This window comes from Melanaphis sacchari, unplaced genomic scaffold (assembly GCF_002803265.2).
Source record: "Melanaphis sacchari strain LSU unplaced genomic scaffold, SCAv2.0 Contig174_pilon_pilon, whole genome shotgun sequence".
Lineage (NCBI taxonomy): Eukaryota > Metazoa > Arthropoda > Insecta > Hemiptera > Aphididae > Melanaphis > Melanaphis sacchari.
Window position 1 is genome coordinate 302,809 of NW_020270814.1, and position 12,693 is coordinate 315,501.

A 12,693-nucleotide genomic window follows, 5' to 3' on the forward strand; every position below is an offset into this window, starting at 1 on the left:
TGTTCACGGACCAATTGTTTTAATTTATCTAACTGTGACATCAAATCGTTTTCTTTTTCTAAACATTCTTCTCTTTTTTTTTTTATTTCGTACTGTTTTTGAAATACCTTACTATCTAAAATTAAATTTTTTTCTCTCATTTCAACAATATTCATCATTTTCATCCTAAATTAATTTTTATAATAATTAATTTAGTGTGAAAAATTATTTTAAAGAGATATCCACTAATATAAGTTATAATATTATGTAAGTACAAAAATATACACTGACGACTGACCTATAGTTCAAAATACCATCAAAAATATCAATGAATTTTTCTGTTTTAATTGAAGACATTTCCACTTGGCGTAAAATATTCAATTGAATGTTTTTATAATCTTCTTCAAGTTTTGTCATTTTTCCATACTGCACACTTAAAGTTTTCTAAATAAAAATTAAGAATTTTAGATTTACAAGTTAAAGGAGAACTGCAATGTTTAATTTATTATTGACTAACATCTAGATTTTCGATTTGTAATTTAGAATTCGCAATTGTTTCTTTAAACTCCGGAACAAACTCTACTATACTAGTGATGTTTATATTATCATTTCTATTTTTTTCATATTCGACGAGTGAAATACATTTTTCTAATCTGCATGTAATATAAAATAATAATTTTTATTATACTTATAAAATTATTTTTAAAAAACTGAGATTTCACAAGTATCACAACATAAATTTTACAATTTTTTTTTAAATATTCTAATACTTTTAATTTAAATATATTCATAACGTCATATTTTTATGTTTAACTCGATTAATAATTAAACAATAATTAATCTGCAAATAATTTTCAATTGTTTCTAATTTATACACAATATAATTAATATTGTACTATACATTCCTTTTTAAGTATTTATGTTATTAAGTCGATAGTAGATCGTATATTTTAAGTAAAAATAGTATACTCGGTGCTTACATTATATTTTATTTAAATCATTTATTTATAATTATTAACGGGCTCAGAGCCCAATAGAATAATACAATCTATAGAAATAAAAAAAAATTGAACAATAGGTATAAGACATAGTAATTAAACTAAACAAGCAATTATATGGATCAAATCAACAAATGATAATTATAAAAATTAAAAATGGTAATACACAGATTAAAGTACTATATAAAAAAACTTAATTAAAGTTTAGGTGCTCACTGCTCGTTAGCCATACACATCATACAATGTATTGGATTATTTCAACCATAGTTGCTGTTGTGGAATAGGACAATAAAGGAAGAATTAGACCTAGATCAGTGAAAGGGAATTTTAAAATGTATTAAAGAAAGAAGAAAGGAGCATCCACACATCCCACAATCAGCTTGTGAAAAATACCAAATCATAGAAACTATAAAGTAATAAATGATCAACATTTGTATTTTGTATATACTCGTATAAGATGTACAGCAGTTATTCCCAAGTAAGTTGTAAGTAATACTAATGCCTATACTAATGTATTTATATCTAATTTGTATGATAACTTACCAAGTACAATTATATTGTATTTAAGTGTAATATTAAATTAATTCAAAATTAATAAATTAATACTATTCATACACTTAACAGTGGCGCCTAGGTGTGCAAGTGTACGCTCACCACATTAATTAATACAAATAAAAATAATAAAATAATAGAAATGGATTTTTAATTTTTTACACAATTTTTATACAATTTAAGTTTAACTATAATAATTGATTGTATAATATTGTTTAAATTTAAAAATAAATTATGTTCGCTTTTATACCCGAAAATATTACTCCTACAATTTATTAAAGTTATGTAATAAGTACAAATCATTTGGTATGCAGCTCAGTCAGAACACAACGCCATTAGTCTGTGTAAATTTGTTAGGCCATTGAGTGGGAGTTGACGACATCGAGTAGCCACAGCGTTCCATATCGGTTATTAAAAATGTATAAAAATGTTTAATTTTTTTTTTTATTTTATTAATTAATGCAATTCATAATAGGTTACAATATACGCATATTATTAGGTATTATATTCGTAGGTATATAAATTATTTTTTTTAATTTTGTATAAATATTTCAATACATATTGTAGGTATACTATAATAATATTTTAGATATTTTTTTTTAATAAACTTTTGCAATAATTGCACACCGCCCGTTTTGAACACCACGAGCCGCCGCTACACCTCTATAAGTTATAACTTATAACCATACAATAATATAATATTATGTAATCTCTGTATAAGTTGAAAAAACGCTCACCAATTATACTAACTGAAGTAATGCATAAGGTTTAAAGAATATTGGAGGGGAAATTTTATGGTTCTAAGTTAATATTATTTAAAAATAAATAATAATTACTTAAGTTCAAGAGGTTGGATGATATTGTTATTGTAAAATTGAATTTTTTGTTTAATTTCTTCGTTATGATAATTCATAATGGAATTCATTATTTTTAAATTGGTTTGTTTTTTTTGCTGTTCCAATCTTATATTTTCTAATTCTTTTGTTTCTTTTTTGTATTTTAATTCAATATTCTAAAATCAATTTAAAGATAAATTCAACTTTTAAAAATAATTTGTATTTTAATTTACAATAATAAATGTATAATTTTATAATAGGTATAAAATAATAAAAGTCTATTTTTTGAACCATTTTTCCGATTACTGTCTTTTAAAATGTTACAAAATGTAGGAATTCGACAACGAATGAATAAACATTTGGTATTTCAAATGTAAATAAGGCTATAATGGATATAGTGTGGCTATGTATTTATTATGTTATATTTATACCTTTAGTTTACCAGTAATCTGCCCTTTAAACAAACTTTCATACTTCCATGGTTTCATAGTACAAAATAATTAGTATATCTTAGACTAAATTATTTAATTATATACCTAAAATAGCTGTATTATATTTATATAAGTAAGTAGTTAGTAGTTAGTAGTTTTACTAAAAAGTAACAAATCGAAAAGGAGACTCAAAATCTAGCACTCTCCTCCAACTTTGATAATACAAATTTCAACTTAACATTTTTGTTATAGAAAATAAATAATAATTTTTAAGTATTAGGTATGACAATCTCTAATTGGTTTTTAAATGCGCGTAAATAAAAAGAAAATGTAATAAAAATAAATTTCTTGTTTAGACCTCTCCCCCAGGCACACACACAAATCTCGATTGGGCCTCTGATTTAAATATTTAAAGTTTTCATAAACCATGAAAATAGCCATTGAAGGTAGATATAAAAAATATAAAATATTTAATCTTTAAAAATATAGTAATATTTTATAAACTTGATCATTAATTAAATACATATACAGTAAAACTTTTAAAATATACTTACTTCTAACTGTGATCGTTTTTTTTCAATTTCAATTTGTGCATTCAGTATAGTTTTGTTTTTATCGACACAGAGATTTTCTAGTTTTTTTATACTCATATTTTCTTCGTCAATTTTTTGACGTTTTATGATAATTTCTTTCTGGTTTTCTTTTATTTGATTTTCAATATTCGTTAAATATCCTAGACTATTTTGAAAATAAACTTTAATTACTAATAATAATAAAAATTAAATCTTAAGCAAAATACATCCTAATTAAAGGGGATTTCAAACAATGGCTAAATTTAATTGAAAAAAAATTGTACCTCCCCCCCCCTTTAATTCTTATGTAAAATCTTGAGTCTGACACTGTTTGCAAACAGTCGTCTTTAAGGAGTTAAATATAAAAAATATAAAGACTAAGTACGTCAAAACTTGTAATTTTATATTTTACAATAAATATAAATTATAAACTGTGGCTTGAACATTAAATTTGGCCATTAGTGTGCGTGTGTCACGTGTCTACAAACGTGGAACTTCCGCGAACACTTATTGTCGCGGACTAATATATTTTTTTCTCGTTAAAAATACTATATAACCATCATATTATATATTAGGGACATTTCATCCATGGTACCATTTGGTCAATTTATCAGATTCCGAAAAAACCTCTAAAGACAAAATTTAATGTATCATTAATTTTACTTTGGAATATTTTTGAAATTTAAAGATCTGCTTAAAAACAAATTAAAGGGAGGTTAAATGTTGAAATTAAAAAGTCCTTTAGAAGATCTCATGTTCGTTTTGTGTGAAATTCTGAAATGTCATCATATATTTTAAAGTTTAATTGGTATAATAAACTCAACATATTATATAAGTTTTTGTTATAAATTAATGTTTATTCCATTGTTTGCTATCCCTTTAAAATATACACTTATAATTCTTATATTTTACCATATTATTACTTAAATATATACCTATACTACCTAAATATAAAATATAATATATTAAGCTATTTAAATATTGAATTAAACTACACCAACGGTGTTATAACAAATAGGGTTATAATTTTGTGAATATCAAGTCTCTATACGGAGTATTATCTTATACCCATCAATGAATCTAGAACCTGGATGGCTGAATGAATGGACGAAAATAATCGTTATAGCATTATTATTAACTTTTTCATATCATATTATAATTAACAATAGTATTTTTATTATTCTATGAACAAAACTCGTATTATGTAATAATTAATAATAATTAATAAATATCTAATAAAGTAATAACATTGGATTATTTTGATTACTAATTAATTACTAATAAAATATTATTAACTTAAAAAATCAAAACATGACAAAACCGTCAACTAGCAAGATAAATTACCAATAATTTATGTTTCTGACTGGTCGCAAGGCCGTTAAATACAAAAAGAGAGCTGCTTTTCTACTTCCAAGTTAGTAGTGTATTTAATACGTAATGTATAAATGAAAAGTAATATAATAAATTTAATATAAAATGTCCATTTATATTTAGGTATAGTAGGAAATATTACAAGATTATCTAGATAGGCTAGATATACCCACATATAAAAAATAATTATATGTTACTCTCGAAAAACTTAACTCGTTTAATAGAAGTTCTTCAGCAACAGGAATCTTATTATGTAACTCATTTAAGTAACTACATTTTTCTTCAGTAATTAATTTAACGTTGTCATATTTTTGAATCTGATTAAATATACCGCTAATAATTTTGGAACTTTTACATTTAATATTATCCAAAACATTATTTAATTCTGTATTTATGTTCCCCATTTGAAATTGAAGATCATTATAACAATCAAATTTTTGTTTGTTTATATCAATAAGTTTATGAATACTTCTATACATTTTTAAAATTGCTTCTCCCTCCCAAATCAAATGAATTTCTAATTGCAAACATTTGGCCCTCAGTGATAAACTTTTTGAGACTGACTCAACTATATTCATTATGTTATTCTTTACCATTAACCTATATTATATCAAACAATAATTTAAATAATAAATAATAATTTATAACTAAGAATTTAGTTTTATGAAAAAGTTTTTTAGTTTGTCATTCCTTATTAATTATTAATCTGTAAAAATATAATGAAATATAATTGTTTTAATTATAATTGTTGTTTGGTAATCATATCATATTTATAAAAGTGCTAAATTTGAATAAAATATTACTACAATAAAGCTAAATTTAATAAATAATAACAATAAATACAATCTACAATAAACATAGGTACCTAGCTTCTAATAAGCAATAATTTTAAAAACCATTAATATGCTTTAATACGAAAAATAAATAAATAATAAGTGGTAGCACAAGACTCTTAGTATTTAGAAGTAATACAAACAATATTCCTGGAAATTAAATTTTTTTTAAATTATAGTATGGTTATATAATTAATAATAAATATTGTAACCTAATATCTAGCATAAATATGAATAAAACTTTATCATATATTTTCACTGCAAAATAAATGTTAAACATACATGTTTTGTTGATATTTAGATATCAATTTATGGGCTTCGCTAATCAACAAGACATTTTCATCATTCTTTTTTACAAGACTTTCTTTCCGTTTGCAAAAAGTATTTTTTATTATGAAATCTGTGTTATTGAACTTATCAATTTCTTGATTTATTATATTTTTTTGCAAATTTAATTTTTGATAAATTTCATTAGTTTGTTCATCAAGTAATAAGCTAATAAATTATTTGCACATTCTTTAAAATATTCAAATGTAACATTCTATGTTTTAAGTAATGAATATTAATTACATTTTTCCTAAAAACTTACTTTTCTTTATGATATGTGTTTAAAATATCTGTAGTTGACTCAATTGATTTTGTTATATCATCGATCTTAAAATTGATTTCAACCTCAAATGTATGCATTTTTTGTTTGTAATAATCTTCATTATTTATCAATTGTATTGACTGAAGCATTTTTTTATCATCTATTGTTATTTTTATATTATTTAAAATTTACTACTGTAAATATTTTGAGTTATATGTAATAACAAATTATTTTTAATACTTACCATTCTTTATTATTTGACAATCTGTTAATACAATTTGTATGTACTCATTAATATCATTACATATTGATGAATCAAATTCATTATTTTGATTAGACTGTTTTATTTCAGATAATAATGTCTTTAGAGACTTTACTTTAAGTTCTATATTTTGCACCAATTCATTTCCAGAAAATATCTCATTTGCATTCATTCTAAATATATTATGTATATATATTATTTACTAAGAGAGATAATTAGAATTAATAAGTAAGTAATTGTATTTATATTTAATTAATTAACAATCTGAATACTTTATAGAATTATTTTCATTGTTTTAATCAAATATTATTAAATATATATTATTGTTGTTATGAGCAACCAATCCCCAATATTATAATTTTTAATTTTAAAAGTGAAAGTGCAAATGTTATAAATTATTTATTTATAAAATAAATATACTATATAACAATTTTATTGTTTTTTTTATCAATTGTGTAATACCAATAAACTATAGTATTAGTGATTTTGAATATTTTTATGTACAGTAATTACTTTTTACTTACTGTTATTACTCTCTTATATTTTGTTATTTAATTATTCTTTTTAGATAATAATTTCATAACAGTGCACATGACTGATGTACTTCCTTTTTCACTTAATCTATAATTATATTTATATACTTATTAAATATTGCTTTGTTATTCTGTTCTGTTAGCCTCGGAGGTATAATCAGCTTCATTGATAAAATTATGAATAAATACATATTTCAGTGATGGATATTACTTTTATAAGCATCAACAACTTTTTTTACGTATAAATTATTATATTTATTATAACTGTAATCTAGTAATCTGTACAAATATATTTAAATCTAAAATATCACATTTGAGTAAAAATGAAGTAAAAAAGTATTCCTAAGAGCCAATTAAATTGTACTTGAGCAGCTGAATTTCTACCTGTACTAAATTTGTCAACAATGTGCAACTTCCAGCCCATATTACTTTGAACAAAACTATGGTAATATACTATATCTGGCCAAGAAGAGTTTGGTTTAAATTCTAATACAGCTGGATCTCCTAAAATAAAAAATAATATTTACTTTTATCAAAAATACCTAAAAATTTAAATATTTGTTTTAATTTACCTTGTTCACATCTCATATCCAATGATTTATTGAATTCTTTAAATGAAAGAAAATTATCATCTAAACGCCGATCAAATCCTTTTCGTTCACGTAAACATAATGGGCCAGCTAAATACATTAAAAAAAATTGTTATTTATTTAAAATTATAATCATATAACAATTATATACCAGAAGTAGGTCGAGCTTGTCTCCTTAATGTATATTGAACACCAGCTAATATTCTTGTATGTTTCTGTGCAACATCTGTCATACCATCATAACCACCATTTGGTTCATCAGTTATTATAAATGGATGATAATATTGTGAACTATGAGGATTATTGCCTCCATAAATATGAACTACATATGTAATACCACGTTTTAACCATATTTCAGGTATTAAATATCCATTTATAAACCATGCAAGTCCAGGTGAAGGTAAACCTATAAGTTAAAAAAATCAAATCATTTCATTCAATAATTATTTAATCTTTTTCAACAAGTTCAAATAAATTAAGTTTAAATTACTTACCTGTTAAACCTTGAAATCCATTTTTTCCACCTGACGGACCTAGAGTAGCAGTCATCATACGTAAACTCGAATCAATAATTCTTGATTGTTCCCATACATCTCTATAATTAAGTTATTATAAATAATAAAAATAATATTTATTAAATTAATTAAATTTTACTTTTTTAAAGGTTCAGTATTCACAGTAAATGGGTAACAAGTATCAATTGGAGGCTTAGGATCTAGGTCAAGTTTTAATACACTTCTTGGAAAATAATCATGAATACTGGGTTCTTTTTGATGATTCATACGACCAATTGCCCAAATCATTGAATTTAAAGTATTAGTTTTAAACTCTTTATCTCCAACATCATCTAAAATTAAAAATGTTAGTATTTATTAATATTATTATAAGTATAAACTTAAATTTTAAGTCTTATAATTTAATTCATATGAATATTATTAATATTATATATTAAGTATATTATATCCATAGAACCACTACTTAATAATAACTACTTCTATAGAGAAAAGAGTTAAAAATTTAAATCATAAATGTTGGAAATCAAACTATAAAGAAAATAGAAATTTTATAAAGGATACTTTAAAATTAAACAAAAAATATTGAACCATAATAAACACGTAAAACAAATGAATAAAATAATTGATCAATTCTTAGCACAACTTCTATTACACATTACACATAATTTCATATTAATTGATAGATTAAATAAACTTACATGATTGTAAGTTTCTTCTATATGTTATGATATTGATTCCATTTTCTCTAGATGCAGTATGTACTTGATTGTCATCTAATCCACCTACTAGAGTATCTCTACATACTCCTTTATACTGTCCCAATACTTTTACACACTATATTAAAAAACAGTGTTATTAAAACATTATTTTGTTAATTCAAATAAAAATAAGCTCTACAAACTGGAGATTTTTCTGTAATATTATAATCCATTGCCTGGCCTCTAAAACCATCAATGTATGTAATAGCAATATCAGCTCCTAGCATTTGTGGTGCTTCTTCAGATCCGCTGAACCCAAATGCCATATAATTATCTTCATCTATTTGTCCTGCTAGTCTTATTGTAATTTGAGGGCCAAATATTTGCCAACTTAATTGGAGCTTTTTATGTAATTGAACACAATGCATGATATTCTCTACTTTATCCTAAAATAAATATTGGAGAAATATAAATAATATATTTTGTTGAAAATTGTTACTTCAGTATAATAATACGTACAGCAACTTTTTGCAAAGATGGGGGTACATTTGGTTCATCTGGTATTAAAACCCATCCAAAGTTTTCTTTAGTTTGTATATCATACACACTCAACCAATCAATGTCAAAAACTGTAGTATCTCCAACCAGTTCTAGTATAATAGTTTCATTTAAATAAGTTCTTAAATTGTCTAAGCTGTAATAAAATCAGAATAATTAAATAAATCTGAAATAAAATTATTTCATAAAATATCTACTCACTATCCTGATTCATCTGGTATTTTTCGCCCTTTAGCTGACGGCTGAGGTCCATTCCCAACAACAAAGTATGTGTCTATAAATAATTTAAAAATTAATTAAATTATTTTAATTTAAAGAAATAATATTTCATATATATATATATTTACCTTTTCCTGCACCATTGTAAGAAAACATAGGAATCTTGATAGTTTTAGAATCTAGTATTTCAATTGGTCCTGATGAAACTCCATGTGATTTAGTTGTAAAATCGCCAATTATTTGTTTAACTGGTGGTTCAAAATCTTCCGGAATATAAACATCACCAAATGCTATCTAAATTATATATTTATTATATATTGTAATATATATATTTATTCTGATTAAAATAAGACATGAGCTACTCACATTTTTTGAAAGATCATAAATAGCAAACCAATTAATATCAGTCAATTTTTTATTATCAGGAAGGGTTAATTTCAGTTCTTTTCCTAAATATCGTTTAAGAACATCAGTCCTAAAATAATATTAAAAACAAAATTACTCAATAATTTATTTTAATGCATTTTTAGTAATAATTTAGTAAATATCATCAGTAATTAATATAACTTATACAGATAATATAAATAAATTTAGGTAGATAATTTAATAAATTATCTTTCTTACCGTCCATATTCATTTGCTAAAATAAATCCCTGAGGCCCAGGTCTACTAGAAGCTCCTGCCCAGAAAAATGCATCATTTGCACTTCCATCAAATGTAAAATCCGATATCAAAAGTGTATATTCATTAACAGCAAACACTTCACCGCCAACTTGATGATGATATGAGTTAAGAGTTCCTAGTGATTTACCTTTATACTCGGTACTTATAACATAGTTTCCTGTGGATTATAAAGAATGTCAATAAATATTATTTATATTTTAGAAGGCATTTAATTTTCTATGATTACTTTTGAGTAAAAAAATTGAAAATAGTAACAAACGGGTCATTAACACTGAACGCATTATTTTGTTCACTTATGAACTATAATACAAAAATAATATTTAAAATGTGTAAACTATTTTTAGTTAGCATTTAAACATGAAGGTGGTAACGTCTTCACATTTTGTTCATGATTTAATAACGTAATTAGGTATTCTTTATCTTTAAAAAAAAATTACATTATATCACCAAGATTCACAAGAATGTCGTGCGCGATGTTAGTAGCAACTACCTGTTGTACCTGCCAATGCATAGTAGACTACAGTCAGTGTGAGTCATAATAAAAGAGAGAGATCTTGATAGAATTAGAAAGTGACAGTGAATATTGTTCCAGTATAGTGTATGCTGTATGCCTGTATAATATGTAATACTTGTCTATTATTTTTAAATAAAAATGTAGTTCAACATTCAACGTGGCCAATTATTTAACAATCTCTCAACTACATGGCACAATTCATATTATTTTTATTGAACGTTCCCCCACTTATTAAAAAAAAACAATGTTTTTAACTATAGTCCATCCACTTATAATAATATACCGATTTATTAAAGTCTATTTTATACAGTTATAACTATATTTAACTATCCGCCATAAATCATAATATATAATTTAACATATTACAAATATGACTTTTAATTATTTTCAAATGATAATTGTATCATTGAATGATGAACTAAATTAAAATTATATTCTTTATAAATAGATACATATGGAATAAATACCTATCTATATAAGTATCCGGTATTTCAAGGTATTGTACGAAATCATGTACTGTGTTTATATAGCACTTAAATCACTTAACAACTTATATTAGTATATAAATATGTAATATTGGTCTTGATGAATATGTAAATGTCTTTTTACTGCAACAATTCAAAAAATTATAAAATATAAATATATTTTGATTAAAATATTTATCCTATACAACCAGTAGCGCCGAGTCATAAATTTAAATGAAGCAAAATCAAAATATTAACACACTTACCCATCACTGAGGATTTCAACATATTATTTTCCAATTGATATTTTAGTTGTTTATTTAATTATTTACTATAGTATGTAATATAAAAATAAAAACACATATACCTACAAATAAAACCACCCACCCTAATACCCTATTTATTATATAAAGCGATCGCTTAAGTTCATGTATAGGTTTGGCGTCAGTGCGTCACTGCATACAACATAAGTCAAAGTTAAATCTAAATAATAAAGTTGTTTGGATTTTGTATTATCCAATATTAAAGTATACATCAATACTAATTAATATATCTTAGTCATAATATACATACACTACGTATTATTTGAAAAATCATAAATGTATTGAATTATAAATTAACATTCAATACGTTAACCTACCTACCTAATACCAATAGAATATAGCCAGTATAGGTAGGTACGGTCGTACTGATTATAGATATAGGTACTCTGCTTTAGTATTAAATGCATTTTAGACAATAACATGAAACGAAGGCGAATAATGTGTTCTACCATTGATTAAAAGTAATAATATCAAAAAGACTATTGATTCTACTAAAAACCAACAAAAATACACGTAGGTATACACCAGTCAGTATTAAATAACTCTCGATGAATGTGCTACTAATCTTTTAGTCAAAATGTGAAGAAAAAAAATGACTGATATGTAAAAGTACAAATTTGCTCCTTGTGTCGTTGGCATAAAATGACCTAAAAAAAAAAAATTTTAAAAACATAGAACTGGAGCTAAAGCCAATTAAAAATAGTTCAATCGTGTTATTTGAATGCGGAATGCAAATCACGAAAAATCAAAATCATCTATTCGTCTTTCCCACACGGGCCGCAGACGATCGACGACTACGAATTTACTGATCGGATGGCCGGGGAATGGGTGCCGCCGAATCTGCACGTATCGTTGTGGTGGTTAGGGGATGATCGCGGTGATTGTACCCACCGTGATCGCACCCGCAAGACGACGCCGACGTCGTTACATAATAAATGTAAAATTACATCACATTATGTGTTATAGTGATATAGACAGACAAACAGCTGCTGCCACAGGGCCGCCGGTCGGGTGGCTAAGGCAAACTACAGAGCAATAGAGCAAGTGCGCCGCGCGCGAAAAAAAAAAACAGTCAGTTGCCGGCGGGTGCGCGAAAACGGTCGATCTACGCTCCAACAGTCTTGCAGATGGCGCAGCGCGATCGTCGGTGTGCGTGCGCACGCCGACGGTTC

At 25.0% G+C, this 12,693-nt stretch overlaps 1 protein-coding gene across 1 annotated transcript; it reads right to left on the reverse strand.

Moving 5' to 3' along the window:
- Window positions 1-7,204: 7,204 nt before the first annotated feature.
- On the reverse strand, window positions 7,205-10,501 carry LOC112592396 (protein Skeletor, isoforms B/C). The gene is made up of 13 exons (XM_025336423.1): window positions 10,447-10,501; window positions 10,161-10,377; window positions 9,903-10,011; window positions 9,665-9,830; window positions 9,519-9,591; window positions 9,279-9,453; window positions 8,963-9,205; window positions 8,760-8,895; window positions 8,201-8,393; window positions 8,041-8,141; window positions 7,698-7,952; window positions 7,529-7,636; window positions 7,205-7,460 (listed from the first exon to the last, which is right to left on the reverse strand). Exons 1-13 carry the CDS (start codon window positions 10,499-10,501, stop codon window positions 7,264-7,266), a joined length of 2,028 nt encoding a protein of 675 aa, XP_025192208.1. The 3' UTR covers window positions 7,205-7,263.
- Window positions 10,502-12,693: the final 2,192 nt, after the last annotated feature.

Excerpts from the sequence above, each read along its gene's own strand:
- LOC112592396 (XM_025336423.1), bottom strand. The coding sequence starts at position 10,501 with ATGCGTTCAGTGTTAATGACCCGTTTGTTACTATTTTCAATTTTTTTA. Across the intron at positions 9,831-9,902 it reads TTTATGATCTTTCAAAAAAT|ATAGCATTTGGTGATGTTTA; the intron begins GTGAGTAGCTCA and ends TATATAATTTAG. Across the intron at positions 7,953-8,040 it reads TGGATTTCAAGGTTTAACAG|GTTTACCTTCACCTGGACTT; the intron begins GTAAGTAATTTA and ends TTTAACTTATAG.